We start from the raw sequence: 16,309 nt of genomic DNA, 5'->3' as shown, positions 1-16,309 counted from the left end.
TTCCCAGGACCCAGTGTGCTTGACCAGCAGCACCTCGCCCCTTTGGCAGAGCCCTGCCACCGCCCCCCCCTCCCCCATCCCACACTGCACCCCACGCTGGGGCCTCCCGCGGCTCTGAAAGCAGCCTAGGTTCACAAAGTTTCTAACAGCTCCTCCAGCCCACCGTTCCAGTGGCAAAGAAAATGGAAACTGCTGAAGGGGAAAACCAGCCGCCTCCGCCTGTTTTCCTGGAGCCGGAAAGGAGCAAAGGCAGACCTGAAGGAAGCCACTGCGCAGGCTCCCAGGGGCCCTCACCTGGCAGCTACTAAGGCCCGGGGCTGCATGGCTCTGAAGCAGGAGAACTATGGGGAAGAGTCCTGACCCCTCCAGTGGGACGCCAGCCCCTGCCCCCAGCAGCCTCCTCCCTCTCTGCAGCTAGGTCAGGTGACACAGAATGCTGGGGCTCAGCGAGGGCTGAGGGTGGGAGTCGCAACCAGCCCAAGTCTAAGCCCATTGAGTGAGTCAAAGTCACTCAGTGGTGTCCAGCTCTTTGCGACCTCATGGGCTATACAGTCCATGGAATTCTCCAGGCCAGAATACTGCAGTGGGTAGCCTTTCCCTTCTCCAGGGGTCTTCCCAACCCAGAGATCAAACCCAGGTCTCCAGCATTGTAGGCAGATTCTTTACCAGCTGAGCCACAAGGGAAGCCCAAGAATACTGGAGTGGGTAGCTTATCCCTTCTCTAGCAGATCTTCCCGACCCAGGAATCAAACTGGGGTCTCCTGCATTGTAGGCGGAAGCCCACTTCGACGGAGCAATGACGAACCACAGCGAGTGTTCAGGGGGTGATATAAATATATTTTGGAAGCTGCCTGTGTACTCTGGGTAAAGAACCAGCACAGAGGGGCTCCCCGCCTTTCCCATGCTCACCCGCCTCCTCGCCCGTCACTCCACAGAGCCACCCCACCCTGCCTTCTACCTCTTTCTAGGCTTCAGGATGAGAGTCAAAAGGGGTCTGTGGGGAGTGGGAGGGGATGAAGGGGAAGTCTCGGGGCCAGGAGTGCAGCGTCATGCCTCGGGCTATTCTCTCCAGCCTGGGGCCTCAGGGCCTGTCTATTCCTCAGGGCCCTGGGGGTGTGGGGTGTGGGAGCAGTGCAGGGAGGACACGGGGGCTGGACGTGGGGACCTGGGGAGGCAAAGGTCACCCACGCTCTGTACTTTGCCCTTCCCTGTCCATCCCAGACCTACTCAGCTCCCACCGTGCCTAAGAAAATGGGATGGCTTGAGGACTGGGTGCCAGAGACCCCTGGGCGGGGGCGAGGAAGAGGAGGGAGAGAGAGGTGACTGGGAGGGAGACACTGCCTGCCCCCAGGTCAGCTACAATCAGGAGGGCGGGCGGAGGAGGCAGCAGGTCCACAGAAAGGAGCAGCTGCCCCAGGGCCCCTCCGGTCACTGCAGCCAGGCCTACCACTAACAGCCCAGCAGCTCCACACGCAGGGTGATACGGTTGTGCCAGGCCACGGGCTGGATCCGCACAAAGCGAGCCTGGAACGGCGTCTCAAATATGTTCTTCTTGTGGGAATTATTGTCCATGTTACCAGGGAAAATCTGGTGGAAGAGGAGGTGTCAGGAGGCCCTCAGAGCCAGCCCTCCTCCCCCTCAGACCCCCAGATCTGACTCACAGGGCACCCCTGGAGTGGGGAAGGCAGGACAGCTGGACACACACTCACCTTGCTTTCCGAGGCCCCCGGGTCCTTGTACTCAGTCCAGGTCACACCATCATCACCATAGGCCACCCTGTAGGCAGCCACATACTGAATGTGGCCAAAGTCTCGGGCACCCTGGGTGATGATGCCAGTGACTCGCTTCTGCGAGCCCAGGTCAATCTACAAGGGGGGAAAAAAAAAACCAATCCCATCTTCTTTGCTTGCACCATTCCCAGTAAGGTGGGAAAAAGCACACATACACGCTGGGGCATACATTCTAGTTTCGGGAAAATTACTTCATTTGGCAGAGCCTCAGTTTCCCCATCAATCAAGTGGGCATAAATAATCCCAGCAACTTTGTCAAGCACTTCACTGCAATGTCAGATTTCAGAGCCTGGCCCCAGGCAACCCTTGTACAATGGGAACAGGGGCAGAGAGGCCATAGTCCATAGGGACATAAACTGCTCATGAGGCCCCTGCAGGCTGTCCAGGGCCTGACATTGGTCCTGGGGGATTCCAAAGGCAGGCAGCTTCTCATGGAACCCAGTCCCCCAGGCTAATGTGCTCCTTGGGGCCTAGAGACACGACCAGCCTCCCGCCCCCCAGTCCAACCTGGGGAGCCTGCCAGCTGACCAGGGGAAGACGGTGCTCAGTAAGATCCAGGCTACAAACCCATCTCACTGCCAACCAGAAGGGGAGCCCCAGGCAAGTCCTCGCCCTGCCAGGACCCAGCTTCCTCAGAGATAAGAGGATGCTCTGGTTTTCCACGACTCTCCTGAGCTTCCCAATTGCAGTGAAACCCAAGGGCTGTCGCACGGTGTGCTCTCGGCGAGTTACAGCGCATCCTCTGAGAGCAGGCACAGAAACCCCGACACGTCCCTCCTCCATCCTGCCCTGCTGTCCCTGGGCTCAGCCTTACCCTGTGGCAGCCAACGGAGGTGGCCCCACCTCTACACACACACTCATCGCCTGGGGCCGAGGGCCTCGATGGAAGCAGCTCTGAGCTCCTCCACCATCCCCCCAGCCTTGAGTGACAGAATCAGCAGAAAGGTGGGAACACAAGAGGAAGAAAAGAGCAAAGTCGAACACAAACAAGGCTCAAAGAAACTCCCTCTTGGCAAGCAGAAGCCAGGGTTGGTCCAAGGTCATAGATCCCACACCCCCACCCAACCCCAACCCTGCATCCCCGGAGGAGCCTGACCCACCTGCAGCCACTCAGAGGCACTGTTGGTCTGGGCGGTCCAGGCGTTGAACTTGCCCTGATTATCCAGTCGTGCGTAGTAGGGAAACCAGCTAAAGGCACTCAGGCCCCAGGTTTTGTAGTAGCTGGAGGCTGTGATCTGCTTGTTGGGGATGGTATTATCCTTCAGGCCTAGGGGTTCAGTGCATCCTGCCAACAAGGAGGTAGGGGTGGGGGGCTGTCACCCAGATCTGGGATCCACAGCCTCCCCCGGTGGGTGTGAGAGCGAGGCAGTGAAGGGAAAAGAACTCTGGCTTCTGACAAGCCTCTGGCATCCTCTTGAACACACAGAAGCTCCTTCAGGCTTCCCTGCTGGCTCAGTGGTAAAGAATCTGCCTGGCAATGCAGGAGACAAAGGTTCGATCCCTGGTCCAGGAAGATCCCACTTGCCATGGAGCAACTAAGCCCGTGCACCAAGACTACTGAGCCCTGGAGCCACAACTACTGAAGCCCATGCATTCTACAGCCTGTGGTCCACAAAACAGGAGCCACTGCAGTGAGAAGCCCGCGTACCACCACTAAAGAGTAGCCCTCGCCTGCAACAACTAGAGAAAAGCCCACCAGCAATGAAGACTCAGAACAGCCAAAAGAATAAAATTACACTTAAAAACCATTAAAAACCAAAAGAACAATCTCCTTCCACCTTTTAGAGCCAACTAACTGGTCTAAATATTTTCTTGCTGACAGCCCTACCCACACCTCAGCTCAGCTCCCACCCCACGCCCCTCAGTTGCTCTGAACAGATCACCCACCAGGCTTCTCCCTCTGCACCAGGGCAGGGCCCTGATCCACCACCTCTCACCCTCCTTCAAAGCCTGATTCAGACCCCTCCTCCAAGAAGCCTGCCCTGACCACCTCACTCGGGTGGGACTCCTCTGGACTCACAGCACTTCCTGTCGTTCCTACAGTACGGCTGCGATTCATACCACCAAGTCCTAGAGTAACTAATAATAACCATCTCACTGACTCAGTGCTGACTTCAGTCATTTAATCCACCACACAAAAACCGGAATCAACAGGATATTAGCAACCCCATTCCACAGATGAGAAAACTGAGGCTAAGAGCCATTAAGCACTGTCCCCAAGTCTCTTTGACACACACACAGAGCTAATCACCATGCCACAATGCGACACTGTCTCCAGCAGCACTCTCACACCCACTCAGAGCTGGGAAGGCCTGCCTGGTGATGACCCAGTGATGAACAGCACTGCATTCCTGCTCTCTAGCAGGTGGAAGCTGAGAAGTCAGAACTCCTGAGGCTCAGGAACGACCATGTCTTCCTGCCCTACACCCCGTCCCAAAGAGTTTACACATTCACTACTCTGCTGCTGTCTGACGTGCCTGGGAAGGTTGCCTGAGAAGCTGGCCTTGGGTTCACTCAGGCCTGCTCCAAACATTCAGGAATGTGCCGGGCTGTTCTGTACTCTCATCTGCACCTGCAGGAGGCTAGAACAGCTGGGGATGGGCAGGAGACAAACTCCCATGAGGGGACTTCCCTGGTGGTCCAGTGGCTAAGACTCCATACTCCCAATGCCAGGAGGCCCAGGTTCGATCCTTGGCCAGAGAACTAGATCCCGTAATGCCAAAACTAAGAGTTCACACGCTGCAACTGAGACCTGGTGTAGCCAAATAAATAAATATCTTTAACAAAAAAACTCCCAAGAGAATAATGGGTATGTCTCACACATGTCAGAATCTTCACTGCACAACTGGCTGTCCCTTTGCAGAATCCAGGGTAAGACTTGCAAATCCATGGTGCCGCCTGGGAGCAAACTATAGTACACAGTGCTTTACATCACCATCTCCCCAGATGCTGGTGACCTTGCCAGTAAAGACATTTGCCTTCAGACGGTGCCGATGCTGATCAATCATATCATCTCTTTGTGATGGTGGTGTATCAGGTAACCTCCAGCCTCTCCCATAAAGACAGGCTAATGGGCTGGGAGCTGGCTCATCCCAAAGCTCCAGACCTGGAAGGCCACGGGGCTGGCACAAACCTGGAGCACTCTGGAGAGGAGCCAAGGAATCATTTCATCACGGTGCACCCTTCTACAGCCCATCTACATTTCCCCATCATTATGGGCCCCCTCCCCAGAAGTCGGACAGCCTTCCAGATAAAAGAGAACTGGGCAGGGCACCAAGCAGAACTCTCAGCTCCACCACTCCCTGTGTGACCCTGGGGAAGTCTCCTCCCGACTCTGGTCCTCAGATTCCCCATCTAGGTGCCAGAGCAGTGTTTCTCATAGATCAGTGGAAGTGAAATGAAGTGTTAGCTGCTCAGTCGTGTCTGACTTTTTGCGACCCCATGGACTATAGCCCACCAATCTCCTGTCCATGGGATTCTCCAGGCAAGAATATTGGAGTGAGCTGCATTCCCTTCTCCAGGGGATCTTCCCAGTCCAGGGATCGAACCCAGGTCTCCTGCATTGCAGGCAGATTCTTCACCATCTGAACCAGAATACTGATGGTTTTTAGATCACTGGTGCATGCATGCAAGCTAAGTCACTTCCATCATGTCTGACTCTGTGCAACCCCACGGACTGTAGTCCCTCCAGGCTCCTCTGTCCATGGAATTCTCCAGGCAAGAATACTGGGTGGGTTGCCATGTCTTCCTCCAGGAGATCTTCCCAACCCAGGGATCGAACCCTTGTCTCATGTCTCCTGCATCGGCAGGTGTATTCTTTACCACTAGTGCCACCTGGGAAGCCCTTAGATCACTGGGGGACCCTGTTAATATAAGGATTCTGTCTCAGCAGGTCTAGGCTGGGGCTGGAAGTTTACAAGCTTCCAAGTGATGCTCATTCTGCCGGGCCACGGAGCTCACTTGGAGTAGAAGACACTCATCCACCCAATCCATTGGCTCCGCCACCCTGGCCCAAGCCACCTTATCCTCTACACATCTCCCCCTCACTCACAATGCCCCTCTGCCTCCATTCTCCCTACACAGCCTGAGGGATCCCTTCTAGACCCAACTCTAACCACAGCCTATCAGCACCACCACAACAATGGTTGCCTCTTGTTCTGAGTACAAAGGCCTGAATCCTTAAAATGGTCCACACGGTCCCTGCCTGGTCCATCTCTGCCCATCACCCACCAAGCTATCCTTCATTTTCTAGGCTCCAGCTCCACTGGCCTCCCTTCTACCTTTCAACATGTCCCAGGGGCTTTGCACTCACCAATTCCTTACCTGAGATGCCTTTTCCAAGTTCTTCTCATGGCCTGATCTGCATTATTCAAGCTTCTACTCAAAGGCCATCCCAACAGGGCAGTCCCCATGCCATTCCCTCTCTTCACCCCAAGTCAACATCGTCACATCTCCACTAATTTTTCCTTTATCATTCTTACTGCTATCTGACCTTTCTTTTATATTTGCATCTTGTCTCACATCAGACTCTCTCATTAGAACCCAAGAGCTTTACTCCCTAGAGCCACACACTCAGAAGGAGCTTAATAAATACCTTAATAAATATCTACTGAGTTAAATAACTAATCAATTCACCAAGGAGACTGTGCCTGCTGGTAAAGAGGGATCTGGTGCAGGGCATGCCCAGAAATGCCCAGATCAAGTCCCACGCACGTGCACACATGTATACACACACACACACACACACACCAATACTCTCTCCAGCTGACCCAAATGCCTACAAGGGAAAGGAGACTGGTCCAATCCTTAAGGAAAACAAACTAGTCAGCTTCACCTCCTCCCCTTGCCAAACACACCCTCTCTTGGCCTTAGAAGGAGCCAGTTGTGACATGAGAGGCTCAGGTCAGCAACTTTAAACAGGCAAGGGCTTCGGACCATGACAGCAAGTAGTGAGGGACGCCAGGGAGAGGAGCCCAGGGTGTGGGTCCCCAGACCTGTTTCTGTCCTTTATCAATTGTTTACATTTTCTTTCAGCAAAAGGGATAGTCTTTAAGTCCCCAAAACAATTAGGTTCAAAAGGCAGTGACCCTGGGAGCAAAAATAAACTGACTTTACTTCATGCTTTAAAAAAAGAATAACCCCGACAGGCACTGAACTCAACTCTGAGTGGTTCTGGGTGATAACTGAAATGCGATAACAGAAAGACGATCCACAGAGGGGAAGGAGGCGCGAAGGGTAGGCCCTGGGTTAAGACAAGAAAGGCAGAGAGCCATCTCTGCTCTGCAAGCTCTGCCTAGAGAGCCCTGCAGTTCTGCCGGCAGCCAGCAGGTGGCACTGTGGCTGCAAAGAGAGAAAACTATCCAGACCTCAGGGAGAAAGCAAGGCTGGACTGAGCTGGGCAGACCATGCCCTCAACCCAACCCCTGTACCCTGATCTCTCTGGAAAGACAGACAAGAAGCATGCCTCCAGCCCTATGACCCTCCATGTCCCGAAATGTTTTTCCTGAATGCAGATTATAGGTTTGGGAGGGAGAAACAGTGGATGAGTGGGTGTCAAAACCCAGGGATTCAGACCAAGTTTTAATACCTACCAGCTGTGTGCCCTTGATAAACAATTTATCTGGGCCTCACTTCCCTCCTTCATTCATTCATTTATTGAACCTATGATCAATGCACTGGGAATGCAGCAGTGAACAAAACAAACTCCCTGCCCTCATAGAACTGACATCTGCAAAACAGAACTAACGCTACATGTTCTAGAAGCTCAAGGAACCAGAATACGTGAAAATATTTTGAAAACTGAAGAAGTATCTTTTTTTTTCCTCTTTGTTGTCATTTGCTATTTAGTGGCTAAGTCATGTCTGACTCTTTGCAACCCCATGGACTATTGCCCACCAGACTTCTCCATCCACAGGATTTCCCAGGCAAGAATACTGGAGTAGGTTGCCATTTCCTCCTGCAGGGGATCTTCCCAACCCAGGGGTCAAACCCGGCTCTCCTGCATTGCAGGTGAATTCTTTATCACTGAGCCACAGGAGAAGTCCTTTTTTCCTCTTACCAACCAGCTTCTAGAAAATGTAGCACCTGGGCAGGACTGCCTAAGGCCTGGTGATCCTTCTGTGTTAGCCCAGGTTCCCAGGCTTTGCTGCCTGCCTACCCAGCTCCTCACCCTGGCTGAGAAAAGAGGGGACAGGAACAGCCATCTCCGAGGACAGCAGAGCCACTGGCACTCACCATTCAACTCACAGCCAAGGAGTTCAAAGCGGAGGGTGCAGCCCCGGTGGCAGATGATGGGTACCAGTCTCACATACTGCGTCTCCAAGGGGGTATCAAACAGGTTAATCTTCAGGCCGCTGTTGTTCACATTACCCACAAATATCTAGGAGGGAAGAGGCAGATTGGAGGAGTGGGTCAGTGTCGGCAGTCCCGCTTCCTGGGGTGGTCTCTCCCCCTCTTCCACTTTGGGCCTGGAAACAGAGGTGTGCGCAGCAGAGCTGGCAGGAGCTCCCCGTTCCTCCAGACAGCCCACAGCCCTCAACAGATTCCCCTTTTCATACCTTCTTTGGTCACCATGGGGCATAGGTGTAAATTCTCATCTTTCACCCAGGACCACCTATGATCTACAGGGTGCCTCTGTGCAAATTAGGAAAAGGTACTCCTTTCTGAAAAGACTTTGTAACAACAATTTTCCCACAGACAGAAGTATACATGAGGTCTACATTGTGAATGATGCTAAGTAGTAGCCCTCGAGCAGTGCACAACCCGTACAACTGTACATGGTGTCCCTGAAGGCTGTAAATGCATCCCATCTCCACCACTACAGCCACCCTCAACAAGTCACTGAAACTTCTTGAGTCTCACTATTCTTATCTAGGGCTTCCCTCGTGGCTCAGTGGTAAAGAATCCACTTGCCAATGCAGGAGACATGGGTTCGGTCTCTGAGTTGGGAAGATCCCTTGGAGAAGGAAATGGCTACCCACTCCAGTATTCTGGTCTGGGAAATCCCATAAACAGAGGAGCCCAGCAGGCTACAGTCCGTGGGGCCGCAAGAGTCAGACATGACTGAGCAACTAAAAACAATTCTTATCTGTAATATGGGCCTATTACTTGTAAATCACAGAGCAGAGACACAATCTGGGCTTCCAAATTTCTGTGAGCCAAGATACACCTGAAAACCCACCTTATGGTTCATCATCCCAGGTACCCTCACCTCCTTGGGAGCCCTCAAACAGCACTGAGCCCCAGGGGTTGCTGACCACAGCCCTTCTTCAGGGTTCCCAACAATCCTCACCTTATCTCCTGACCGCCCTGCAACCTGGATGAACTGGAATTGGCGCCCATCGGTGCTGTAGGCCACTTTAAAAGTCTTCAGGTACTCAGCACTCCCTGCGCGGCTGGCCCCCTGGGTCACCACGCCCGTCACCCACATCTTCCGCATCAGGTTCACCTGGACCAGGGCAGGCAGGACAGAACCGCTATCTCTCGGGTTCTTCCTACCCCTGTCACTCCCCCAATCAGGACAACGAAGCGGGGGCTTTCTCATCTGGCCCTCTCCAGGCTCTGGACCCAGTGCTCAGGACACAGGGACAAGATTCCAGGGACTTCCCTGGTGGTCCAGGGGTTAAGAATCTGCCTTCCAGTGCAGAGGGGCATGGGCTCCATCCCTGCTCTGGTTGGAGAACTAGATCCCACATGCCTTACAGCCAAAAAAACTAAAACATAAAACAAAAGCAATATTGTAACAAATTCAATAAAGGCTTAAAAAAACAAAAGGACAAGCTTCCAGAGGCTGCAAACAGTGCAAACACCCCTCTAACAGCCTAGTATTCACTCCCTTCATCCCACCCACCCACTCCAGGCCCCCAGAGCAGCCCTCCACTTAAAGATACTTCACCCATGGGAACCGGCTACCTTGCTACCTGGACTCCAGCTCTGAACCCTCCCATGGTGTCCCCCACAGTGTAGGCACCCACATTCTCCCATCACATCACCCACCCCCGGGCCACCCCTTCCATACCTGGATCCAGGGGTTTTTGTCATAGTTGCTGGATGTCCACGCGTTGACAATGCCCGTCTGGTGCAGGCGGGCTAGCTCCGGGGCCCAGCGCTGCAAACCCATGAAGCCCAAGTGCACGGACGAGGCAGAGATCTGGGAGTCGGCAATGGCACCCGTCTGCATGCCCAGTGGTGAGATGCAGGCTGAGGGGGGAAGGGCAGTCAGAGCGCCACCCACGCAGGTGGTGCCCAGAAAACACAAGAACAAGACAGTTGTGGCCTCTGCCGAGGACCCAGAGGACCCAGAGCAGAGACCATGAAGGGATGATGAGGGCCAAGGAGGAGGTGCAGAAACAAAGTGCACAGGGAGGAACAGAGGGGCCGGGCAGAGCTGTGAAGGGGCTTGGGACAATGGGCTGCTAGAAGGTTCCAGGCAAGGCCCACATGTCACGACTGGCAGCTGGAGTCCCCCACCAGGCTGCAGGAGGTGGTCTCTTTTTTACAGGACATCAAGAAGCAATTATTCTAACACAGGGGGTGGGCTGGTGAGCAGATACCAGTATGACTTCCTGTCTTCCTCCATGTCCCGCCCCATCCAGCCCAGCCCCCTGGTCCCCCAGGAGGATGGCTTTGGAAGAAGGGCCCCTCAGATGGCAGCGAACAGTCCTTACACTGCACATAAAGCACTGAGCACATGTGCCTGGAGTTTTCTAGAATCTCACTGGCAGGAGTTTTCTGAATGGAGTGTGAGAGCCATTGTTTTCTCTGGTACCCTCTGTGCCTTCTCACTACTGGTCCTGGCCAGCCATCTGGGACGACCCCCCGGCCAAGGCCCATCACCTTCACCAGCAGTGTGGTCTTCGAGGGCCAAGCCTGCAAGCCTGGACCTCAGGTTCCAAGCAGAGAACCCGGGAGGGCTCCACTTGTATTCCAAAACCCCAGGCTCACGCCAAGCTCGGTGCATGACCCTCTCACAGTAAGAGAGAGGCACAAGTGAGGCCATACGCCCGAGATCAGAGCCGGCCACTGGCTGAACAGAGATCCAAACCCAGGTCTGCTCTGTCCTCAGCCCTCATGTCCACACCCAGTGGGCCCCAAACATGCCTGCAGGGTCCTTAAGGGCTCCAAAGACACACACCAGGTAACAAGTAAGGAGGGGCGGCAAAGGTCCCTGTGGGGGGGTTCCTCGCCCTTTGTGGTCGTGGCCACATCCAGCCTGGGACAGACCCCAAGCCGAGAAGCAGAAGGAGGCAAGATGAGTAATTCGCACTCAGGCACATCCAGGGTTACCTGGGCTCCAGCACGGTAATTAGTGGGCCCACCTGGCTCCACCCAGGGCTCCCAGCAGCCTTGGCGAATACCTGCCTCCCCCCACAACATTCCTCTACCCAGTGTTTGACATGCTGGTCTCAGCCCTGGGCACAGGGCACAGGCCCTCGGGGCCTGTTTCCTCTGAGCTGAAGAGTGAGCAGGCACTTAGCTGGTCTCCCCTGGAGCTGGCTCCCACCCGGCTGACCCAGCCCTTTCTCCTTCCCCTGGAGACAGTCCACGGATCTGCCCAGAGCAGGACACTGCCCCCTGCCCACCCGCTCAGGGACAGACCCCCTGGACTGCAAAAATCGGGCACCGCCACCCTCACCCCATCCAGCCCTGGGCCTAGATTCGCCCACCCAATGGCAGGTGAGGAAGAATCCTGGTTTGTGGGAGGAACCTCAGCTAGGCCAGAAGCGAGGAGGGCATGGACAGATGCCGCTGGCAAGGTTTGCTGGGCACCCGCCAGGGCCAATCTGTGGCCGGGTGGATAACCAAGCGAGCCAGGCTGGTCAGCCCCTCTGCACACGCCGGGCCTCTGACCGCCTGACCGTGAGCGGACGGCCCAGTCTGCCCAGACCTTTCCCTCCTCTCTGAGCTCTGCAAGGAGGCCAGAGGTCACGCTTGGGCCAGCACTGTCAGACCCTGAGGATCAAACCTTATTAACTGACTCCCTGGGCCCCAAAAGATTAAGAATGTGTTGGTTTTCCTTTCTCGGTAGAAAAATCCCAGGACTTAACCCTAAGGCTATATGTCTCATTCACAGTGACAGAAAATAACACTCCCACGACCTCTGGGGTCACCACCACCCCTCACTCCCTTGCAGGGACATCAGGCCTGGCCAGCAGTCCCAGGAGAGAGAACCAGACAAGAAGAAGCCTGGGAAGGGACCCTCCCTGCCTCCCCAGTCCACAGTAACTGAGTTCTGCCCCGCTCGGAATCCTACCAAAGGAGACCCTGACGCAGGAGGAAGGCTGGTATGTGGCCTGAGCTGCCAGGCCTGTGGTACAGGGTCTGCCCCTCGGAGCAGGCACCGCTGGATACTCACTGCTCTCACAGTGGATGCCCACGTATCCAAGAGGGCACTTGCAGATGTACTGGATGAAGACATCCCCTCGGTGGGAGTCGTCAGTTACCTGGCACTCAGCATCATTGTGGCAGGGGTTTGGGAAACAGGGACCTGGGAGGAAGCAGGTGAGATGGGCAGGTGATCAAGAAGGAGCTGGAGACAGGCAAAAACAGACAGGGCAAGCCCCAAAGGACCCTCCACCCAAATTCGGCCTACTGCCTGCCAGTGCCCACCAGCTCCTCCCTCCCCCCTCTCAATCTGCCCCATGGGGCCTGGGCCATCCTGGAGCTAAGAAGGGTCACGTGGAGGTGAGTCAGCCCAAGTGAAGGAAGCACCCAGCTTTCCAAGTGGCCTGGGAGCTTCCAGGGAAGGGTGCTGGGGACCAATGACCATAGCAGGACAAGCTAGGCCAGCAGCCTGGGCTGCAGCTGGGAGCTGGCGGGGAGCAGCAGGCATGGCCCAGGACAGGTACCGTGCTCCGTCTCGTTGCATAGGAGGCCTGTGAAGCCTTCGGGGCAGAGGCAGTAGAAGGGGGGGGTTCTGTCCTCGTTCAACAAGCAAGTCCCACCATGTAGGCACTGGCTGGAGTCACAGAAGTCACCTGCAATGACAGTTCTGGGTTAGGAACAAGTCATTCATTGAGTAAATATTTGGGGGGGGAGGGTCAACTACCAGGTATATATTCTGGGCCCCTAAGACAGATGCAGTCTGGGTCTCAAGAAGCCAGAAAAGGACGTCCCTCATGGACCATTGGCTAAGATTCCACACTCCCAATGCCGGGGGCCTGGGTTCGATCCCTGGTCAGGCAACTAGATCCCACATGCCTCAACTAAGAGTTTGCATGCTGCAATTAAGATCGAAGATCCCACATGTCACAACTAAGACCGGGTACAGTCAAATAAGCAAATACCTATTTTTTAAAAAAAATAAGAAGTCAGAGGAAAGAGGTGGTGACCTACAAGTCACCAGGTAATGAGGAGGCACCATGAGCTCTGAAGGAGCCTGCGTGAGGGGCCAAGGGAGGATGGTTTCTGCCAGAAAGCTGGAAGGTTCAGAGGTGGGGACATTTGAGCTGGCTAAAAGTCACAGTGGGAAGGTGCCAGGCTGGGGAATGAGGAAAGAACTTTCCAAAAAGAACCAGAAGCCCAGAGCACATGGTATACTGCTGATCAGGAAGAAAGACATCGCTGAAAAGGGAGGTTGTCGGGCAGGACCTTACGAAGGACAAGTGGAGACTCTTCATCCTGCAGAACAAGGGCTCTTAACCCTCCTTCAGCGTCCCCACCACTGGCCACCAGGAAAAAGTCAGAGGTTCGCAAGCATGAGGTGGGAGTTGGGAAGCCATTTTCTAGCTCGTGAGGGAGAATGTCAAGAAAAGGCCACGTGCTAAGACGTGGTTGGGCTGCTGGGGTGGAGAAGTGGCTCAGAAGTACACAAAGATCCCTCTGGCTCTGCGTGGAAATGTGACTGAGCAGGTGAGAGAGGAGACCAGGAAAGCATCAAGGATGCTGCCACAGGCCTACTGGTAAAAGACGAAGTCAGGCCGAGAGATAAGGAGGAAGGTGGATTTGAGGAACACTGGACAACAACGAGAGGAGGGAAGAGGGCTGGAGAGGACTTCACAGCTTCTATCTGGGGGGCCCAGGTGACAAGTGTTAGCCTGTCCCCAGTGCTTTGACTCGGGTGGACTTCAGCCCATTAGGTCAGCCAGAAACCTTCAGAGCATCTTCTACTTGATCTTTGCATCCCAGAAGGGCTGCCCCAGACCCCACACCCCTACGCATTACTTGGGGTGAGAGATGAGAAACCTTTTTTCCTCCCTGCAGAGTCACGCCATCCCAGGCTGGAGGGCCCCTCTTTCAGAGGGCCCAAAGCCCTGGAGAGCTGGGCGGGGGCTCCAGGGAAGGGAACACCGTTAATGAGCAGTGGGGGCCTCAGGAGCTTAAGGCGGCTCCCAGTGAGCCATTAGTCATTGGCTTTAAATAGCAGGTTAATCCCCTCCCTGACCTGACAAGCGGCGGGCACTGCCTCCGCAGAGGCTTGAGAATGGCCAGAGCCTTGGGCTCCTCCTGGCAAAATCCAACTCCCCTCTGCCCCGCTCCCAAAGGGCCCTCTCCCTGCAGAGCTCCAGGGCAAAGCAGGGGAGCGGGGAAAGAGAAAGAGAAAGGTGTTCCCTCCTGGCAGGCGTCTGACCCACTCACCCACGCACCGCAGCTGTGGGGCTTCCCCCTTCCTGTTTAAGCTGGGTCTCCAAAACCACCTTTGGGATTTCAGGGTCCTGCCTTCTCTGGGAGATCTCCCCAGGGACATTTTGCCAGGGCTCAGGCTGTGGGGCCAGGGGAGGCGAGGCAAGGGACTTTTAAGGCCCAGCCATCTCTCTGTGTTTCCAAGAGACTTCAAGTGGCTTCCACTCCATTTGGGGGGTGGGGGGTCAGATTGGCACCGGATGGCAGAGCCGAGGCTCAGCCATGACCCTCCCACCCCAACGAATTTCATCAACCCTATTTCTAGGAAGAAAGGATGGAGGCGGTGCCTGAAGAGTCTTGCCATATCCCGCTCACCCCATGGGCACCCTTTCCTCAGCCCGCGGTGTAGGGCATCGCCCATCCCCATCACCAGCCTGCTGGAGGCAGGATGCGTCCTAGGCAGGGGAGGAGGGCCAAGAAAGATAAAGCGGCAGGCCAAGGCCATAGGGAGAGAGGGGAGTCAGGAGCCGCCATCTCCGGTCGGAGCCCTTTTCCGAATCCCTCCCTAGGCTCCTCACCCCCTCCTGGGTTGCCCCCACCCCCCACCCCCGACCCAGCCCCAAGCCTCTGGCTCCCTAGCCAGCCCCTCGCTTATCTGACCAAATACCTATTTTTAAACGGAGGATAAAATCCCAATGAACAGACCAGCCGCCGGCATGGCCTGGGAGGGAGTTTCCAGGTAAAGTTGGCTGGAAAAGATTTATCAATACAAGAGTCCTAGAAATTTCCTGGTGGAAGGAGCGCAAGAGCACTATGTTAGTCGCTCAGTCGTGTCCGACTCTTTGCGACCCCATGGACTGTAACCCGCCAGGATCCTCTAGATTCTCCGGGCAAGAGTACTGGACTGGGTTGCCATTTCCTCTTCCAGGGGATCTTCCCTACCCAGAGATTGAACCTGGGTCTCCCGCATTGCGGACAGATTCTTTACCGTCTGAGCTACGAGGGATGTGGCCTCATTGTACAGATGGGAAAACAGAGGCCCGACACAGCGGATTCCTTTGTTCTGTGTAAGCCACTTCCCTGGGGGAGGCTGGGCTGTCACCCAGTGTCCCGAGCCCCCGCCCAACGCTCAAGCCTCTAGCACCGACCAAACCCCCACCCCCAGCTGGAGAGGCCGAGAGCATCCCCGCCGCCCGCCCGGGCGCAGCCGGAGAGGTCGTCCCTCGGCTCAGCCCCGGCTCTTGGACCAAGTTTGTAAACAGCGGAGGCAAAGGGAGGGCGCGGCGGCGAACTTCCGAGCGGCGCGGAGAGGAGGGGCGAGGGCGAGAGGGCGGCGCGATCAACTCACCGGAGAAGGCGAAGAGTCCGGAGGCGCAGAAGAGCGCGCCGCAGAGCGCGGCCAGCAGACGGGGACACGGCATGGTGTGGGGACGAGGGCGCGGGAGCCAGCGCTGGGGCGGTTCAGACCCGAGGGCTCGCACTCCTTCTCCTGGACGGGAATAAAACAGGCAGCGCAGCACCTCCCACCGAGCCACGTGCTCCTCCCAGGCCCGCCAGAGGCGGACTCGGGGCGGGGCTCCGCGGACTGAGGAGGGGCTGGGAGGAACCGGGAGTCAGCCGCTGGCCGCTTCAGTCCGAGCCACGCCCTGCATCCCGCAGGGTGCCGGTGACCAGGCATTGAGTTCCGAGTCGTCTTAGTAAAGGGCTCAGGAGTTGTCTGTTCTTTGCTTTTTGGTTTTACTTTGGTTTTTAACTTTTTAGGCTTAAGAAAAGATGCTAAACCTTATTCATTTTTAGAAAAACCCAGATTACAAGTACGGGTACCATTTGCATTTATCAGATTGGCAAGCATCAAATTAGTAGTGCAGTGTGAGTGCGAGGCTCCCCGGAACAGGCTCAAGCATGCATTGTTGGAGAGAATGTAAATTGGCTCAACTTCCCCAGAGAGCTGTGTGGTA

The 16,309-nt window shown here is 55.4% G+C and overlaps 1 protein-coding gene across 1 annotated transcript; it reads right to left on the bottom strand.

Annotated features, from left to right (window-relative positions):
• Nucleotides 1-1,449: 1,449 nt before the first annotated feature.
• MFGE8 (milk fat globule EGF and factor V/VIII domain containing) lies at nucleotides 1,450-15,772 on the bottom strand. The gene is given in 9 exon segments (NM_001290921.1): nucleotides 1,450-1,587; nucleotides 1,710-1,865; nucleotides 2,891-3,075; nucleotides 8,025-8,169; nucleotides 9,082-9,237; nucleotides 9,808-9,989; nucleotides 12,145-12,276; nucleotides 12,638-12,766; nucleotides 15,700-15,772. Coding segments are annotated over 9 exon segments (1,296 nt in total).
• Between the last annotated feature and the right edge of the window lie 537 nt (nucleotides 15,773-16,309).

The sequence above is a fragment of the Bubalus bubalis genome, chromosome 20 (genome assembly GCF_019923935.1).
Source record: "Bubalus bubalis isolate 160015118507 breed Murrah chromosome 20, NDDB_SH_1, whole genome shotgun sequence".
NCBI classification, from domain to species: domain Eukaryota; kingdom Metazoa; phylum Chordata; class Mammalia; order Artiodactyla; family Bovidae; genus Bubalus; species Bubalus bubalis.
The sequence above is the reverse complement of the archived record's forward strand: the minus strand, read 5'-3'. Positions and strand labels throughout refer to the sequence as shown.